The sequence below is a fragment of the Echinops telfairi genome, unplaced genomic scaffold (assembly GCF_000313985.2).
Source record: "Echinops telfairi isolate 266 unplaced genomic scaffold, ASM31398v2 ScPeMD7_27;HRSCAF=92, whole genome shotgun sequence".
NCBI classification, from domain to species: Eukaryota; Metazoa; Chordata; class Mammalia; order Afrosoricida; family Tenrecidae; genus Echinops; species Echinops telfairi.
The window spans coordinates 339293-360126 of NW_022103924.1; the positions used below are offsets into that span (position 1 = coordinate 339293).

At 41.0% G+C, this 20834-nt stretch overlaps 1 protein-coding gene across 1 annotated transcript in view; it reads right to left on the reverse strand.

The window, feature by feature from the left end:
* The window catches only part of SEMA4D (semaphorin 4D), an 88787-nt gene extending 79204 nt beyond the window's left edge, over positions 1-9583 (reverse strand). Inside the window, exons 1-2 of the mRNA XM_030885418.2 lie at positions 9270-9583; positions 7142-7287 (exon numbers count right to left, since the gene is read on the reverse strand). Of these exons, the coding sequence (XP_030741278.1) occupies positions 7142-7287; positions 9270-9375 (252 nt within the window). The 5' untranslated portion in view covers positions 9376-9583. The remainder of the gene's footprint in view (positions 1-7141; positions 7288-9269) is intronic.
* Between the last annotated feature and the right edge of the window lie 11251 nt (positions 9584-20834).

Below are 20834 nucleotides of genomic sequence, written 5' to 3' on the forward strand. Positions count from 1 at the left end.
GTTTTGAAAAGGATGATGGTAACGTATGTACAAATGTGTCTGACACAATGGATGTATGGATTGTTATAAGAGCTGTATGTGTCCCCAATAAAATGATTTTTAAAAAGAGGATGGGTATTCAAAGGTATTAAAGTATAATCTAGAAATAACAATACAATTCTGAGGAAAGACATTTATCCTGGTACATTAAAATATCAGCTTGCACAGATGGAGAGGATGAGGGTGAAGAGTATTAACCTGTCGCAGGATACACTCTGTTGTCCTGGGACTTAAATATCTGTTGTCCTGTAAAACTGTCCTGTGACTCCTAACTGTCAATAAAAGTGTTTTCTTTTTAAATTAAAAAAAAATTATTTATATATATATATATATAAACTTGCAATATAAGGTTAACATAATTAACTATTGAGGCCCATGAACAATCTGGGGCCTCAGTGAATTATTTTTAAAAAATATCACTTATGTTGTTATCATTATATTCAACAATAACAATTTTATATTGAGTTTTCAACAATTCAATAGTTTCTATATGTATAATTTAGTGGCATTGATTACACTGACTTGGACAATCATTCTTACTCTTCTTTTTGAATTGTCTCTTTTATTAACATAATCTCACTGTCCCAAAAAATTCCTTTTTAAAACTTTTGATTGATTCCATGTAGATTGCACTTTCAAAAGCATAATCCTCCAATTTGACTTTTTTTTTTTAATTATTGAAGCTAACTTTGCTTGGCTTTAAGGAGATTTCTGGGGATATTTTGTTTTAAAGTTTAAATATCATTTTAAGGGCAGTAGATTCAGGAGCTTATCCAGTCTTTATGGCTCCCGAAATTCTGGAATCCATAAGAATTTTAAGTTCTGTTGTACATTCCCTCACTCTTGTCCAGGACAGAGTCTTTCACTAAAATGTTCAGTAATGATAGCCAGGTACCATCCAGTTGTTCTGGTTGCAAAGCAAAAGAAGAAGCTGTTCATAGAGCTACATATTCCATTTTCTCCTCCTATTCTTTCTCACTTTGGTGTTCCCGACAAATGTTGTTGCTCTTAGGTGCTATCGAAACAGTTACAACCCATAGACAGCAACCCTATGTACCAGAGAACAAAATACTGCACAGTCCTGTGCAATCTTTACAATTGTTCCTATGTCTGGGCCCATTGTTGCAGCCAGTGTCAATCCATCTCGTAAAGGGCCTTCCTCTTTTGCTGCCCCTCCACTTTACCAAGTATGATGTCCTCCAGGGCTGATCTCCCTGAAAATATGTCCAAGGTAGTAAGATGCAGTCTTGTCATTCTAGTCTCTAATGAGCACGCTGGTCATATACTTCTTCCAAGACAGATCAGTTTGTCCTTTTAGCAATCTATGGTACTTTCAATATTTTTCTCCAGGATCACAATTCAAACACATCAATTCTTCTTTGGTATTCCTTATTTAATGTCCAACTTTCACATGCATATGAAGCAATGGAAAATACCATGGTCAGGTGCACCTTCATCATCAGAGTAACATCCTTGCTTTTCTTTTCTTTTTTTTTTTTTTAAACATTTTATTAGGGGCTCATACAACTGTTATCCCAATCCATACACACATCAATTGTGTAAAGCGTATTTGTACATCATTTCTCAAACATCCTTGCTTTTCAATACTCTAAAGAGATCTTGTGCAGCAGATTTAGCCAATGAAGTGTTACTGTTGGATCTGTCGACCGCTGCTTCCATGAGCATCGATTGCCCTTCCAAGTAAGATGAAATCCTTGACAACTTCGCTCATTTCTCTATTGATCAGGCTGTTACATATTGGTCCAGTTGTGAAGATTTGGTGTTCTTTACATGGAGTTGTAATCCGCATTGAAAGCTGCAATCCTTGATCTTCACCCACAAGTGCTTCAACTTTCCTCACATTCAGCAAAGTTGTGTCATCTGCATACTGCAGGATGAGACTTCCTCTGATCCTGATGCCACACTCTTATTCATATAATCCAGCTTCTCTGATTATTTGTTCAGCAAACAGATTAAATAAATATGATTAGAGGATACAACCCTGAGGGACACGTTTCCTGATTTAAAACATTGTTCTGTTCTCACAACTGCCATGTCAAAGATCCATGTACATGTTCTGCAGGAGCACAATGAAGTGTTCTGGAAATCCCATTTTCCCAAGGTTTATTATGGTACACACAGTTGAATGCTTTATCAATAAAACACAAGTAAACCTTTTCTAGTATTCTCCGTTTCAACCAAGATCCATCTGACATCAACAATGATGCATGTTGTTCCATGTCCTCTTCTGAATATGGCTTGACCCTCTGGTAGCTAGCTCCCTGTCAATGTACTGCTGCAACTGTTGCTGGCTGATCTTCAGTAAAAATTTACTTACATATGATACCAATGATATTGTTCTACAATTTGAGCTTTCTGTTGAGTCATCTTTCTTTGGACTAAGTACAAATATGGATCTTTTTTAGTCAATAGTCAAGTAGCTGTCTTCTACATTTCCTAACATAGAGAAGTAAGTGCTTCCAGGGCTTCATCAACCTGTTGAAACATTTCAATTGGTATTCCATCAATTCCTGGACCCGTGTTTTTGGCTAATGCCTTCAGTGCAGTTTGAACTTCTTCCTTCAATACCACTGGTTCTTGCTCATATGCTACCTCCTGAAATGGTTGAATGTTGATTTGTTCTTTTTGGTACAATGACTCTGTATTCTTCCCATCTTCTTCTTTTTTTCCTCTTTCTTTCCATCTTCTTTCAATGCTTCCTGCATCATTCAACATTTTGCTCATAGAAGCTTTCAATATTGTAACTGGAGGTTTGAAATTTTTTTGTATTCCTTTCAGCTTAAGAACTGCTGAGTGTGTTTTTTCCTTTTGGTTTTCTAACTCTGGGAGAGGGGAGGTAGGGGAGAGGAAAGGGGAGCCAACAAACCCAGGTGCAAAATGTAACTGAGAGGAATTACCAAACCTGAATGAAGATTGAACATGATAGTGGGGCAGGAGGAAAGTAAAACGAAACAGAGGAAAGAACTAGGAAGCAACTAACAACTAACTAACTCTAAGTCTTTGTACATTTCATTACAATATTTGACCTTGACTTCTTGAGCTATCCTTTGAAATTTTCTATTCACTTCTTTGACTTTATCAAAGAGCTCGGCATTACCATTTTTTTCTAAGGCTTTCCATAGTTTAGTGTGGTTCACCCAGTTGAATACCTTTGCACAGTCAATTAAACATAAGTAAATGTCCTTCTGGTATTCTCTGCTTTGAGCCAAGGTCCATATGACACAGCAATGATATCCCTTATTCTATGTTCTCTTCGGAATTCCTGGAAGTTGTCAATGTATTGGGGCAGCCATTGTTGGATGGTCTTCAATAAATTTTATTTGAATATGATATTAATGATATTGTTCTATAATTTGTGCATTCTGTTGGATCAGCTTTCTTTGGAATGGGCACAGATATAGATCTCTTCCAGTCAATTGTCTAGGTTGCTTCTTCTAAATTTCTTGGCACAGATGAGTGAGCGCTTCTAATGCTTCATCACCTTGTTGAAACATTTCAATTAGTATTTATCAATTCATGGACCCTTGTTTCTGGATAATGCTTTCAGCAGCTTGAAATTCCTCTTTCAGTACTATTGGTTTTTTTTATCATATGCTACCTCCTAAAGTGTTTGAATGTCAACTCTGTGAATTCTTTCCATCTTCTTTTGATACTTCATGCGTTGTTCAATATTTTGGCCATAGACTTTCTTTTTGGTTTCCTTACTTTAGGTCTTTTTTTACCCTCCGAAATGTTCCGTTCAGCTCTTTTACTTCATTATTTCTTCCATTTGCCTTAACTGTTCTATGTTAAAGAGCAAGTTTCAGGGTCTCTTCTGACACGCCCTTTAATATTTTCTTTCTTTCTTGTCTTTGTAATGATTTTTTTTTTCTTTCTTCATGTATAATGTTCCTGATGTCATCCCATTACAACCCATCAGGTCTCTGTCATTGGTTTTCAATGTATAAAGCCTGTTTTTTAGATGCTCTGGAGATTTAGGTGAGATACACTCAAGGTCCTATTTTTGGCTCTAGTGGATTTATTTTAATTTTTTTCAGCTTCAATTTGAAATTACATATGAGCAATTGATGGTCTAGACGTTCCACACTCAGCCTTCAGCCTCATTGTAGCTGCTGATATTGAGCTTCTCCATCATCTCTTCCCAAGTAGTCAATTTGATTTCTGTAGCCCCCACCTGGAGAAATCTTTTGTGTGGTTGAAAAAAGATATTTGCAATGAACAAGTCTTTGGTCTTTAGAAATTCCATCATGAGATCGCCAGCTTCATTTCTATCACCAAGATCATGTTTTCCAGCCACCGTTCCTTCCTCTGTTTCCAACTTCTGTATTCCAATTGGCATTAATTATCAATGCAGCTTGATTGCATGTTTAATCAATTTTAGACTGAAGATGCTGATAAGATTCTTAAATTTCTGTATCACTAACTTCAGTGGTTGGTATATAAATCTGATTAACTGGAATAGTATTAACTGGATTTCCTTATATTCAGATGGATATTATTCTATCAAAGACATTGTATTTCAAGATAGATCTTGAAATGTCCTTGAATTTGTCATTTCTGGCAGAGTAAATTGTAGGATTTTCCTGATTCAAAATGGCCAATTCCAGTACATTTTAGCTCATTAGTGCCTAAGATATTGATCTTTATATGTTCTATTTAATTTTTGACAACTTCTAATTTTCCTAGACTCATACTTTGTATATTCAAAGTTCCCATTATAATAATGTGTTTGCAGTTCTTTCTTCTCATTTTGAGTCATGTCTCACCAGCAAATGAAAGTCCCAAAGGCTCTACTCAGGAAAATATTCCTGCACCCACTCATTATGGTCAACTCTATTTTGAAAAGCCAGGTCCTCCTCAGTCACAGGTTGAGTACCTTCAGCTCTGAAAGGCTCCTCTTCTGAAAGGCTTCTGGCACTCTCTCTGACATTGCTCCACTGCTATTCATGAGGTTTTCAGTATCTGATAATGTTCCACTGCTCTCCATAACGTTTCCAATGGCTAATTCCTCTGAAGTGGACAGCCTAGTCCTTCTTTGTAGTCTTAGTCTGGAAACTCCACTGAAACCTGCTCACTTTGAGTGATCCTGCTGGTATTTGAAATGCCAGTGTCATAGCTTCCAGTATCACAACAACACACAAACCACCAGTTGACAAACTGACAAATGGTGGACTGGTATGGATACAGTTCTGCAGTTCCTGTGATCTGGGTGAGTAAGAAGAGGCTTTCTACTCCTGTAAAGAGTTTTAGTCTTGGAAACCCACAGGAGCAGTTCTACTCTGACCTATAGGGTCACAATGAGTTGGAATCTACTCAATGGCAGTGAGTTTGTTATTTTATTTGTGTTTGCATGAGTATATGCATAGATATTCAGACTGATGTGGGGGGTTGGGGGAAGGAAATTTTCTCTTTATGAAAGATTTCCAGCTAATACATGAAGAGGAAACCTGGAGGTTGCAGTGAGTTTAGACTTTGCTTGTCAGAGGCTGTTTGTTTTTCAAAAAGAGAGACCCTGGACAGAAGAACAGTCTTGTCACAGCACTAAACCTAAGGAGAAGTCTTGCTACTTCACCTTAAGTGAAGGCTGAGCAGAAGACAGTAACAAACCCAAAGCCACGCCCACTGCCATCAAGTGAATTCCGACTCATAAGTGACCCACAGGACAGAGTAGAAGTGCCTCGGTGGGTTTCCAAGACTGTAAGTCTTTACAGGAGAAGGTTTCCAACACTAGGGTTTCTGATTCTTCTTCATGGGAACAAATGACCTCACTTTTTTCCCCTCAGGGCAGCAATATACACGAGGACAAAAATAGCGAAATTAAGACTGGAATAGGACATACAAAGTAATGTCCTCAATAGGTAAACCAAGAGCAGGTTCAGCAGACATAGCAGCCACCTGCAAATGGTTAGATCTGACTTCAATCTAATTCAAACCATTTAAAAACATAAAGAAAAAAAAGTTATGAACGTGCTAGTAAAACTTAAACACTAAGAGTATTTGATGATAGTTGGAAGTTATTGATAGTTTTATTTTGATGTTTGGAGAATAGGAGTCCTTTTCTTTAGGATATGCAAATGAAAACACTTCTAGATACAGTGTGTGGTTTCTGGGATCTGATTCGAAGTTGCCATTCTCAGAGGAAGTGTGTAGGGCAAATGTGAAGACCAAGTAGCCCTGGCTGGCTATTGTTGAAACTGAAAACGGGTGCAAGGTTCATTATACCACTATCTCTACTCCTGCATATGTTCGGAACATCTTCCATAAAGAAACACTTCAAAAATAAAAGGTGAAGGATGATTAGGCAGAGCACAGGGCATTTGGGGGGCAGTGAAACTTTTATGTATGACACTTTAATGGTGGACACATCACATTATGCATTTGTCAAAATCCACAGAACTACACAAAAAAGAGTGAATGCTAATGTGAACTATGAATTTGAGTTAGTAATGACATATCAATATTGGCTTATCATTTGTAATAAATATATCACAGGATATGTGTAAGATATCATCAATAGGAAACATTTGTAAGATGTTAATAATAAGGGAAACTAGAAGTGGAGGGGCAAGAAAGGAGAGTACTATGGGAACTCTGTACTTTGTGAATAATTTTACTGTAGAACTGAAACTGCCCTAAAAATTAAGAAAATTAAGATGATAGGTATATATAGAGAGAGATGACTGGTGGGTAGGTGAAGCACAGATAATTAGATTGATAGATAGACAAACAGAGTGATCTGTGACACAGGAGAGGACAGAGGTGTGTCTGCACACAATGTGAGACTAGGCTACACTGAGGCAGGTGCAGACAGAAGAACAGCCATGGGATCAGGGCCCCCCACACATCTGGAGGTCAGGAAAAACTAGTAAGTACCTGGCAGCCTAATTTCCAGAGGTAGCACCTCTGTGAGATAGATAGATCATGAAGTGAAGGAAACAGCACTACACAGAAAGAGGGTGGTGCCTAACGCAAACCACAGTCCAGTCCAGGCTGAGCCATGTGGAGAGCAAGGCATAGTGGTCCTGGTTCCACTGCAAAGGTGTGCTTGCATCTGGCAAGGGGCAAGACCCCAAACACCTACCTCGTGCTGCTTCTCAGCGATATAAAGGGCATTCAGAGCAAAGACGGCCTCCCGGGCGCCCACGTACAGGGTGTCCTCGTGCTCACTAAGCAGGAAAGTTGAGTAGTTAAAGATGCCTGGCTCATGAAAATGCACCAGACCTACCTCTGTGAAAGAGAAGGGGAAACCAATTTAATGCTTTTAAGCTAAAAAGCCAATGATTCAATATATTGGTTGTATTTAACCATGTATCAGCACACTGCCAGAGTCTCTGGGTGGTGCAAATGGTTATATGCTTGTGAAGGATTGGTCTGTGTGCTACCCACAAGCATCTTGTTGGAGGGTCCGGTTGGTGCAGGATTTGAAGGACTTGGAAGCAGGAGGAGAATAATATGCATGGCAGTGGGGGAGCACAGCAGTTTTCAGTCTCGGGCACTTCATTCATGGCACCTGCATTGATTGCATCTGTTGATACATCTGCACCGGAGACTCTTGATGCTCCTGCAGTAGCATGTCATACAGTCCCAGCAAACCTGGAAGTACACTGAACACCACTTGCTGCCAGTTGACTCATGGTATTTTAAGAGTAGTTTTGCTAATTGTTTTTTGATGGCTGTTTTGTTTTGTTTTTTTAAGTAGTCACCCCACTTTTCTTCCAAGGTGCTTGTGGAAAATTACCTATAGATGAACCTACTCACCTAATGACATCTAGTTGTTTCCTACTATTAACCTTTTAGAGGTTGTGAATGTTTATGGGATCGTACAACCTCATCTGACTCCTGTGGAGTAGCTGGTAGCCTGGAAGCACTAACCTTGAGATTAGCAGTCCAATAGTTAGAACTATTTAGAATTTTGTTCAGGGGAAAAATTATTTACCTCAAATGCTTTTAAAAATCAAATGCAGAGATTCTATAACTCCATCCAAGCCTTTTCACTGATAATGACAACAAACTTTAAACTAGGTAAAACATGACAGTCTTTTTATTCATCAGGTAATATGTAGGAAGAACATCAATAATATTTAGGTACACTAGAAATTTAAGTATTGGGAATGAAAAATTTGTCAAAACTGTTTTTTCTTATAAACTTTTTGGCATCAATCTGAATAAATTTGAATGGACTTTCCATCGATCATCAAATGTACAAGAAATTCCTCTCTTGTCACATCTGCTACTCCTCACACTGCCATTTAGTTCCACAGAGGAGAGTTCTCTGTGCTACATTCAATACCTTGTGCTCAAGACCAGGTATTTTAAGGTCTCAACTCACTGAATGAGAAAGACAGGGGCTCCCAAGAAAGGAAATAAACAAAACAGAAACTAATGAGCAGCAAAGAATAATCAGTGGCATGAGCACAGTTCCACACACAATTTTAACTGGCCTCGAGACTCACCAATGGTCTGTCCATAGGTGCAGTGGCAAATGCTGAGTAGCGGCTTGCCCTCAGCAGTAGGTGCCAGGCGCTGTCAGTTGTAAAAGAGATCACCCTTTCTTTTAAAAACCAGTGACCAGTTGCCACCCATGGCAAGTCCATGTGCATGAGAGGCAGAACTGTGCTCCACTGAGTTTTAATGGCTACGTTTTCAGGAGTCAACCCCCAACCTTTCTTTGGAGGCACTCCTGGATGCACATAAGCTTCTGAATGTTCTGTTGGCAGCCAAGCTCAGTCACAGTTCCTACCACCCAGGGATGTCTCCTTTCAGGAATTCCCTCTAATTTAGACACCACATCAGGGTGTCTGAGCATGTCTTGGTAAAGGTTTCCAGCTACTAAAAGCTTCTCTTGGATGCATACATCTCACAAAGTCTGGGAATAACAAAACAAAAAATTGCTGTTGAGTCAATCCCACCTCATGTGCATCAAAACAGAACTGTGCTCTGTAGGTAGTGATCATTCAGAATGCAATGCAAGGCCTGTTTTCAAAGGCCATGCCGGTGGGATTGAACCACCAGAACCTTTTGGTTAGCAACTAAGTACCCAAGCATGTGTGCTACACAGGGAACTGTTCTAGAAGCATAGGATCAAATAGCATCATTAATAACAATATCTAGCCACATATTTGGTACTGTGGGTAGTGAGATGATGGTTCCATTCCCATCACACTCCCATGCTACAGAAGCCATTGGCATCCTTGCAGGTTTGCACTCACCTTTGTGTGCCCAGGTGATCCTGGGGGCAGGTGCAAATGCCACGGCTGTCCCAAATACCACAACCAAGGCCATGAACAGCCTCCTGGTGGTGACACTCATCCTCATAGGGCAGGTGTGGGCTGCAGGGATGGGAGGCTGTTCAGTGCCCTGATGATGTGACTAGCCACTCAGCACGGAGTTGGAGCAGAGCACGTCCCCCTAGGACCTTCATTCTCCAACCCTCCAGGCTAGAGGGAGACACTCTTGTTAGCGTAGGTCTCAACGGCCACGTGGTGTACAAATGGGATGCTCTGAATTGTCTTTGGGGAAAATGCTGAAAGAAAGTGAAGAAAAGGGGAGGCGATCAAGATGATGTGGTACAACATCTGCTCTCCACCTGGGCAGCTTTTCTCCTGGGCTTTGCTCTCACCACACCCTCTCCCCAGACGGTCTACTGAGGGGCATGGCAGGCAGGCTGGGGACCCAGGACAACACCCAGAAACCCCTCATGAAGGCAGATCTCAGAGGAGCCCCACACAGGCGCCAGTCCTCCGAAGCACAGAGGCACCTTCGGGCAGGCCCGGGCAGGAAGTACAGATGCACAGTGATGAGCTATGAGGATGCCCACTGAACGCCCCGGGCTTCCTCCCCGTGTGGCCGCTCCGGTGCAAAGGAGAATAAGACAAAACTGGAGGAACAGAGTCAGAGGTTCTGTTTCCCTTCAGAGACTTTTGCTTTCCAATTCCTTTAATACTTACCAAGTAAAATGGACAGACAGAAGCACCGGAGGACAGCAAGGGAGGCAAAATGATATGCATGCATACACATGCATATGCATGACACTTAACCCACGGTGACTAAGAAAGAACCCAAAACATGAGCCAGCATGGAAGGCGAACAGGTTCTGCCCCCTCTACTATGATGTAGCCTCTGCTGGAGGAACCCCAGTGGGGTAGGAGGTACACGGTCGGGCTGTCAAACCGCAGGATGATTACCTGGAAACCAGCAGCCACTCTGAGGGGGAAAGACGAGACTTTCACTCCTGTAAAGAGTTAATAGTTTCAGAAACCCACAGGGGCAGTTCCACCCTGTCCTATAGGGTCTCCATGAGCCAGAATTAACTTGATGGCGGTGAGCTTTGGGTTGTTGTTTTTGTTTGTTTGAGTTTTTTTGCAGGGGAGGGGGAATGGGAGAGAGAATAATCAAGGGTTCTGGGGACCTCCTGCTGGTCACCTACTCTTAAGCACTTACCTACTCTGATAGGGCAAGATTGTGTGATTGGGTCTTCTCACTGCGCGGTACCCACGCTGGCATGAACAGTGTAGTCGGCTGCTATCCTTAGATAGCAATCTGAAGCCCAGGAGCCTATACTAAGAACAAGTGAATCAGACATATACATTACCTAACAAAGCCGGTTCTGCACTGTAAACTGGAACTCACAGCTAAAAGCATCAGCCAGGAGGACCCTAGGGCTGGCCTGCTACAGGCTTGCCTGGATTCCCAGGCCAAGGTGGGAAGATGCCACTTCCTTTCTTGCTACCCTGAATAGAAATGTGCCTCCATTTCCTCCCTTAGTCCAGTCTTTCCAAGGATTCCATGTAACCTACATGTAACCCACAGCGGCCCAATACTTCCTGCCAAAGCAAGCCTCTAAAGAGATTTTTTGGCCTCTTGTTATTTAGTAAGCCCCTATTAACTGAAGCCCTCTGGAACTGCTTCCTATTCCTCAGTGTAGTCTTCTCCCATGACCCAATGCCCTGGATGGTCATTGCGTCCTCTAGAGACACCGCACAGCTCCTACCTGTCCCCAGGATGCCACTTTAGGAGAGTAAACCTTTTCTGACTGGTATTTCAGCCCCTAAAGACCTCCTGGGGCTTCAATCAGCCAACCTCCTCTGAACACCTTTGTCTCTTTGCAAACACCTTTGTCTTGGCAAAGCAGGTGGCACACATTGCTCTCAGAAATGCCCTGGGCCTAAAAAGCTCTTGTTTGTTTTTATTTATTTTTTGTGTCTTTGCTCAGACCATGAACACTGGTCTTTGCTCCTCAACCGAAGTCATTTGAATACATCAGAAGGCAATCACATGACGTGTTGGATAAAAGCACATGCCCACTGGGAAGGCAAGATGGGGGAGCAGCCTATGGGCATGGGCACTGACTGCTGCCTCTAAGATCTCTCACTTCCTTGGCTGTAACCCTGAAGGGTGGGCTTGCCAGAAAGCCTGGTTCACACAGCACACAAGAGCATTTACTCTCTTAGCCTTGACACATTAATAAATTCTCAGGAGATGTCCACGAACACACCAGATCTTTTTCACCACAGAACAGTATATCCTAGTTTGCGATTAGGACAACTTTCTTATGAAAGGCCAGAGCTTCAGCTTTGTGTGTCACAAGGACTCAGCTTGACTGGTGCAGAATAAAAAGCAGCTATGGAAAATTAGTGAATATGTGGATACAGCTGTGTTCTCACACAACTACCTATAAGCATGATCTACAACACAGGTGCTGGGCTGTAGGCAGCAGTTTGTCAACACTTGCATGAAGGAGTTCACAGTAACAGGCAAACATCACTGTGAAAACAGGAAACCTCTAAATGCTACTTAGATGTCCTAGGTTGCACAAGGGGTTACTGCCTTTAGTTGCTGACCCCAAAGTTGGAGTTTCTAGCCCATCCAGTGGCACCTCAGAAGAAAGGACTGGGGTCTTCTTAAAAAGTAGCCACTAATCTACCACTGGGAAGAACACTTAACATTACTTATATCAACCACCAATGGGAGAATATTCCCTGTATTATATTCCTAAAATTTTTCTTTAATAACAGTTTTTAAAATTGAGAATTAGGTGAGAGGTTTACATTTCAGATCATCAACTTTTTATTCACAGTTCAAACCACCAGTCAAAGGCCTCCATAAGCGCTGGGTAGAAACTTGGCCTAATAAGATACTTTTGACTGATCCTGATTGGTGATCCAGGCTGAATGCTATAGATAACCAGGACATCAAACGTTGTCCTTTTAAGGCACACAACATCCTTCATAGGCCCCTCCGGAAGGCCATGGAAACCCCATGAGCAAATGAGATTTTACCTGAAACACACTTGTAGCAAATTAAAGGAACTGAAATATTCTTTAGGACTTAGAACTAAAATACCCTACTGTGAGAAGAAGCAAATGACTACTATCCCAAAGGGAATCACTGGATTTTGGTTCAAATCTCTGGCTTTGAGGGTGCCCAATAAATGACAAGTAAGACTACCAGCTGTTTGCTATTTTTAGACTCTCTTGGCTTTTTAATGACATGTGTTAGTCCAGCATGCAGTAGTCCTGCCTTCATGAATGAGCATTAGTGAACGTTTGCCTGTCTTCAACCTCCATTGTTTGCAAAATGTCCATTGTGCTTTAAATCTCCACAAGTCACCACCAACCCCTATAGTTTAGTCTAAAAACGATCCTATACATGTATACTTTCTTTTTCTAAAGAGTATTTTAAATTCTATACCATTGACTAAAATAATGATACTATCAACAGAATTACCATGTGCCCCATGGGGATGACTTACAATATTCCTCAATAAAACGATAATGGTGTCTCTAAAGTAGACTAGGGATACAAACTGTACATATATGAATGGATTTTGAGTTTGCACTTTGTCATAATCGAAGAACAATTAGTTCTTAAGGCATGGCTCTAGCAATACTTGCCTTCGTGAAGAGATTCCTGAAAATATGGGTGCAAGTGTGAAGAAGATATCAGATAGTGCCCTGCTATCAGAAAGACTAATGTCTGGGGTTTTAAAGGCTTGTCTTATCATAAACAGCTATCTACATGAGGTGTCAGCTAAATTCACACAGAAGTATAACAAGTTGGGTGATCCAAGGATTGTAGATTAAAAAAACAAAAACTGAGAGTGAAAGAGGGAGCTGTTTTGGAGCTTAAATTCTGAGCACCCAGTACGCAGATGGCTATGAATGACAGTGAAAACTCAAACTCCATTGCAGCATCCCCACGTGAAATAATCCCTGACCATTGACCAGGTGAATAGCCCTGCTATTAGATAAAGTGCATTGGAAAGTGATTAATACAGATGTTGGCAGTTTAAAATTAGTTAGGTTAAAATTTAATGCCTTTTCATTTGTTCTCTTTTGACCTATTTTAATTTTTTCTAGTTTTTTATTATTTTTGCATTCTTTTGGATTGAGATTTTTCTGTGTTTTATTTTGTTATTGTTGTTGGGAGGATTGTATGCTTTTCTGTATATGAAATTCAGGCTAGGTAAATCTACAGAGACAGTACTGGATTAATATTTTAATAGGGTTATGGCAGGGGAGGCTGGGGGGAAATGAGAATTTAATAATAATGAGTACGAGAAAGAAGAAAATGTTCTAATATGGATTTTGGTGATGATTATATAATGCTTAAATATGTACAAATCATATTGTATTATATGTAAATTATATATAAATTAAACTTTAAAAATTCAGTTACTGAAATTCTGTGGAGCATAGTTCTATTTTAATAGCTATGAGGTTGTCAGGAGTCAGAATAGACAGCAATTGGGGGGAGTGAGTAGCACATAAATGCTACTGGACAGAGCTTAAACCCCAAAACCAACTCATTGTCATCAGTCAGTGCTGACCCATGGTGACCCCTGTAGGTTTCCGAGACTGTAACATTTATGGGAGTAGAACGCCCAGTCTTTCTCCTGCGGAGCTGCTAGTGGTTTTCAACTACCAACCATGTGATCACAGCCCGACATGTAACTGCTACACCACCAGGGGTCCGAAGCCAAGAAATGAAACTGGAGAAGGGAAACACGAGAATTTTTAAAAAGTCATTGTTAGATCTAATTCTCTACAAAGTGAACTCATAGATGATCTTGTGCTCATATAAGTCTGATACTGATGCCTGCCTTGATGCAGACGTCTTACTGGACCCTTTTTTTCCTGCCATCAATGAGGACTGCAGCACAAGGTGGTTCCAATCAGCATTTTCCAGTGAGAAGTCCAGGCCAGGTTAATCCTCATACACAATTCTGAGTTACCAATGGGATTCACTCATTAAGCAATTCCACAAAGAGCTGTTTAGCAGAAATCATATGTTGTCAGCTGGGCCATGCAATTACATGGAAGTGCTGTAGAGAGGATGTAAATGGCAAGTTGGAGAGTTCAAAAACCCATCACTTCACACAGTGGACTGGAACCTTCAACACAGAGGTCTGCACTTGCAACCTAAAGGTATCGTGGTGGGGGCCAAAACTCAAACTCCAAACTCACTGCCTTTGAGCTGATTCTGACTTACAGCAACCCGATAGGTGTAATTCCTTGGGACTATGGTAGGACTATCACACACATGGACAACAGCCTGTTCGTGAATAAGCAGCAGCTGTGGCCTCCGAAAGTTCAACATGAGGTCAAAGTGCACAAGTACTACTCAGTGTGAGTCCTTAAGGTTAGGTCATCCTCCGTGCAAGCCCATCTCCAGATCTGCTATAAGAACCCAGCAATTCTCAACTGTGTCAGCCAAGGGGTGTATGGATAATTGTTGAACCGCATAGTCCTTTCCTGAACTACTAACCAGTCTGAGGATGAACCAAGAATAAGTAGAAGAAAAGAAAGATGATAAAGTCAATGTAGAAAAATGATGAAACCCAAGGGTGTATATATGAATGTGCACTGTCAAATCCTTACCAACTTTGCTACATGCTTATAAAATGTTTGTAATAATATTGTAAGATATTTGTTAAATAAAATAAATAAAATCAACAACACAAAGTTGTAAAAAATCTGTTGCATACACACTCTATAATCAGTTGCTGTTGTGTTGACGGCAACTCAGGGCACCTCACACGCCCGACTAGAATTGTGCTCCATAGGTTTTCAGTGGCTAGTGGTCAGAAGCACACTGTCAGGTCTTTCTTTTGAGGTGCCGCCGGATGCATGCAAGTCATTAACCTTTGAGTTAGTAGCTGAGCACATTAACAGAAATGCCATTGCAGACATGATGTACTGTATGGTCCTCAAAAAATATGTGATAGATGTCCATAGTTGTTTTGATCATAATAGTTTAAATTGGAGGCTACCAAAATATCCATCCAAGAGAATTGATAAATAAAATGTGTCTGTTAAGTGAGGGGTTTCTCAAGAGCAATAGGAATGAACAAGCAGGATCTCACGAATACGAGGTATAGATTGGATGAGGAAGACACAAAGGAATTATATGAAGGTCAAAGAGTATTGCTACTAGGGTTCAAGATCATACATGAATGGGTTTATTCCAAACATAGCATCAGAGGATTGCTGTAGAAGAATTCTCTCAGTAATATACTTGTTTTAGTGTGATTAGAGTGCTTCACAAAAAGATACTTGCTGTGCTATGGAAAAAAAAATAATGGAGGGCAGATCTAATAAAAATTTTTAACAAAACTCAAAAGGGTATCTTCCCAAAGCATTGAAACTTTTCCATAGTTTTAAGGGGATGCTGCCCATATAGAACAACAGGTTTTGGATGGATCAAATGTCTTAAGGAAGGTGCGGAGTACTTCGTTGTGAGCATAAATTAAAGATTTGATATTACTAGACTGTGAGCCTGAAAAGGACAGATAAGTCACAACCAAAGAGCAACAGATATTATAAAGGAAATAGCCAAAAAGTATCAGCAAAAGCAGGCACATGTTAGAAAGGAAAGGCGGGTAAAACAGATTCCCAAGCAGTAAATGAAAATGAGAGGGCATCCCTCTCTCAGCTTGAGGTGATCACCCTCACTTCACCCTGAACTTGGTGGCTGTTTAAGTTTCTGGGGCCAAGAAGCATACTAGCAGCATTTTCTCACTGAAGGAAGTGCTACTGACCACAGAACCCAGACCACTGATGACCTTCCTTGCAAGGTGCTGATAGAGTTTCTACCCCAGAAAAGTAACATCAACTCTTTTGCTTAGTATTTGCTTTATTACTTATGAGATTTGAAGGTGTGACTCTTTCCTTTGGAAGCTTAGTGGAACCCCCACTGCATGGGGTATCTCCACTAATAACCTGTGCATTTGACTTTCATTCCTATTGAACTGTATTGAGTGCAGTGAATAAAACCTAAGCATTGCAAAGACAATTTGACGTGTCTAGATGTTTTATGGAATCTGTTTAAAACATACCTCAAAGATAAGCTAAGAGAGGTAAGATTGTCAACCTCAATGAATGAAGAAATGGTGTTTTAAATCCAGAGACTAGTAGAAGACAGCAGAATGGTTACTGATGTGATAGCTTCTGAAGCGAGGGCCAATGTGGTTGGGCATTTTCAGTTTTAAATGAGCATCTTGGCCTTATCTATGGCTTCATGAATGCCAAAAGTATTGCACTAGTATCAAACTAGTTCAAAGAGCTGACCTTTCCATCAGTCTTTCAATCAAAATTGAAGCTAATGAAGCTAATGTTTTGAAAAACTCACTCAAAACTCACTGCCATTGATGGAACGGATGCCGACTCCTAGGCACCCACCCTATAGGACAGGGTAGCACTGCCCTGTGGGTTTCCGAAACCGTAACTCTTTACAGTGAGGAGCACCTGGTGACTGTGAACTGCAGACCTTGGGGGTAGCAGTCCAATTCATAACTGCTCTTTAAGGTTATGAAAACAGCTGTAAATGGGGATGAGTCTTAGATTTACCAACTAATCTGAAAGCAAAGTCCAAAGAAGACTGGCTTCCGTGGGGATCTGCTGGGCCAGTTAGATTCAAAGCAAAGCGGTCAGCTCAATAGATTACAGCTTTTTTTTTTTTTAGGGGGGGATTCCAATGGAGTACTCCTGATAAAATTTTCTCAAAGGATACAGGATAATCACGGGAGCTTATATAAAGAATTTTTCAGAAAGTGGAAAGCTACATTTGTGCACAAAAAAGGTCAAGAAAGTTAACCAAAGGAATTTAGTTTTTTCTATCATGACAATGCACGTGTGTATTCTCAAAGGTAACAAGGGGTGTCTTATAAGACTTTCAGGGGAAACAATATCTCATCTATTTCACATATGTAATATTACCACTTCACACCTTTTTTGGTTTCTCAAACTCAAAAAGCGGTGAAAAGGAACATGTTCGGAACCTTCAAGGATGCTTACTTAAACTGCTGTTTTCACCAAGTAAAACACTCTAGAGCAGTGGTTCTCAACCTTCCTCATGCTGCGACCCTTTCATACAGTTCCTCATGTGGTGGTGACCCACCGCCCAACCATAAAATTATTTTGTTGCTACTTCATAACTGTAATTTTGCTACTGTTATGACTCAGGCAACCCCTGTAAAAGGGTCATTTGACCCCCCCAAAGGGGTCACAACCCACAGGTTGAGAACCACTGATCTAGATGAAGGATATGTCAAGAAACAATCAATTCATAGTCTGATTTTTTCTGTTTTCAGCAATAATTTTTATTTACCCTCAACTATAATTCCAGTTATAGTGTTCACAAGCCTGCACAACTAATCTACAGTGTGAGACACATGCAATTAATATGGCCATCTGGCCATAATTCCTTATGTGAGGTATTATAATTCTAGACTCTATGCCTGTGGCTTTGGTCCCATTCTAAACAAGTTCTTTGTTACAGGATTAAGGTGAGGCTAAATCCTGACCTTAGTAAACCTGAAACAAGCCACACCCCTTGTTCCTTTGGAATCATGTTTAGACTGCTCTACCACCAACCTTCATTTGTCTTGGGGTTACAGTTGATCAAAAGACAAACCACACCTCCATCAAAGCCATTCCACAGGATAGCAGGCACAGACAAAACCTGAAGAACCATTTGGGAGAACATGTTCAAGATCTGTTTGAAGTGGTGGAGGCTGCTGCAATCAGATGCACCAGAGAGCAGCACTGAGACTAGCGGGCCTTCTCATCTGGTCCCAGGCTATAGAACTATGGAACAGAAAAACAGGCAGGCTGGCTTCCGAGGGCCAAGGGACACAGTGGCTAAGACACTGAAGACTGGACAGAGACTTGGCTGTGGGCTGAGAAGAGGTGTTGCTGTGGACTAAGGGTTGTATCCTTCCTGTTTGCTGATCCTAACTTAAGTCCCCCAACAAAGCCCCTTCATTGTGAGAACTGTGCGATTATGGCAACGAATTCTTGAACCCAGCATAGAAGTACAGCTCCATGGGAGGAAGGTTTGGTGCCAGCATACAGTAAAGAAGGACAGAGGGTAAAGGCCTATCTGACCCATGACTTGTAGCAATACGGAAGCAGACAAGTTCAGATTATGGTCAGCTACCCACCCCACCCCCACGATGCTGTTTACCACACGATATTCCAAGGAAAGAGAGGATGCGCCTGGATTGGAAGACTGGAGACCTAACGGAGGCTCCCCTGCTGGACTCGCTTGGGGAAAAACCAAGTGAACACTTGAAGGATGTGCACTCTGCTGTTCAAACATTGCATGTAAATAAAATGTCTCTGCTAATTCTACTTCTAGATCCATTGTAACCACTTCTTTCCCAGATCCCCATGGAATATACACACGATCACTCCCTGGGGAGCCAAATGCCAGCATCCCACGGTCCCATCATCACCTCCTCATCTTGGTCTCCCTGCACCTCAAACCAATGTAGCTAATGTGAATGTTTGGCCTTCCAGGTAACGTTCATATAACAGAAACACACTGTAAGGATGTAATAATTAAAGGAAGACGCAAGAGACCTACTCACCTAAGAAAAACCACCTCTCTAGAGATGGACATTGAATCTACAAAGACAAAAAGGCACAACTATACAGACAGCAAACCTGGGGAAGCCTTCTAAGCACAAAAAGAGAATATGGGAACGCTGTAATGAGAGGTCAGTGTGGCTACAGCCAGGGCGTTCTTCTAGCTGTGGATCAGATACACGAGAACCAAAGGGCATGTTTCATTTCCAGTCAGGCAAGCACTAACTAATTACTGATTATTAGTTGGTCAGAGAAGGGGGTGGCCAGATTTGTATTGTATGACAATTTCCATGATATAACTACTCCTGCCACTGCTACTTTCAAGCTACCAAAGTCAAATCAGAATGGGATGGAAGACAGTTGGTTGTAGTGGCTGCCACACAGTTGATTCCGAATCATGGCAAGCCCGGGTCTGCAAACTGCGGAATAGAACTGCGCTCTGTAAAGTTTCCAAGTCTGTGACCTTTCAGAAGCAGACATGTCTTGGGGTGGATTTTAACTGGCCAATCTAGGTAGTACTGAAACACTCCATTTGTGCCACTCAGGGACCGGCAGCCAGCACACAGTCTCCACCATGCAGACGTAACAGGCCAGCAATCTCACGAACACAGACACTCTGGGAGGTAGCAATAAGGGAGCTCAACTTTCATGCTTATTTAGGTTTTCAAAATAACCTATTACAAGCTTGTATTGCTTTTGTTTAAAAATGCTTTAATACATTAAAAAAAGGTCTGACCTAATTTATACTCAAGTCAAGTCAGTGTATAAAAAATTTAATTCCAGCACGTGTTTGAAGCCATAAATAATGGAATTTTCTATGGTAATACCTCTCCAGTTTCTATTTCTCATCATTTATTACCTTTCTAGCATTTCTGAGGGTAAGTAAAAAAGTATTGCCGTAAAAACGTAGAAATCTTTATTAAACAAAAAAATCAAAATGAAAACCCACTTTTTTCCCCCCATCTCCTCGGCCTCCATCTAGGTCTACACACTTCTGAAGCCAGTGCTACTATCTCTAACTCTTCCGAGAAAGAATTCTGTGCTTTTCAATTTGTAATACATCAAGCATCCCCAAGCGACTCAAACTGCGTTCTTTTTCCATGTTTGTTTGCATTTGAGAACACAAGAAAACCTCCAGGGGTGATACCAGGGCTGTGGCGTGGATGAAGGAAGCTTTCCCAATGCAATTCTTCTAGGAGAGCCTTGCTAGCCTCTAAGAATGGACAAGTGCACAGTCATGATGAAACAAAAAGCAACTCCTTGGTACAACTTTCCTGGCTTTTGCTTCCCAAAGCAATTTTTTGAAAACGTCTTTATAATAAATCTCTGTGATTATCCTGTGTCATTTGAGAAAATTTACCAAGATGGCCCCTTGTCCAAAAACCTCGACCCTGTAAGACAGAACAGAATTGCCCTTGTGGGTTTTCGATGTTAGAGCTCTTTCTGGGAAGAGAAAGACTGATCTTCCTCCCAAGGAAGGGATAGTGGTTTCAAACTGTTGACCTTGTGCTTAGTAGTCAAACGCATAATCGACTATGCCCCCCTTCTGAGTTGACCTCTTTGCCCTGAATTCATTTTTGTTATTATTTTTAATTCTTTTTTTAGGGTTTCCTGATCTTCCTTAAAACCCTTGATGCATCTAAAAAATGTTGTTTATAGGAGGTAGCCCTCCTATAAATTTGGTCCAAAGCTTCAATGGTTTTAGATGTCCACTTGAGTTTTGTTAAAAGTTTGATATTAGTCTAACATCAAAAACATTTTCCCTCATAGCACAGAAAGTATCCTTTTCTGTTGAAGCAACTCAGATGAGACAAAGACAAGGAGACCTCACCACTCACTGAGACTGGAGTGTATTACTGAGAGAACCCACCGCTCACTGAGACTGGAGTGTATTACTGAGAGAAC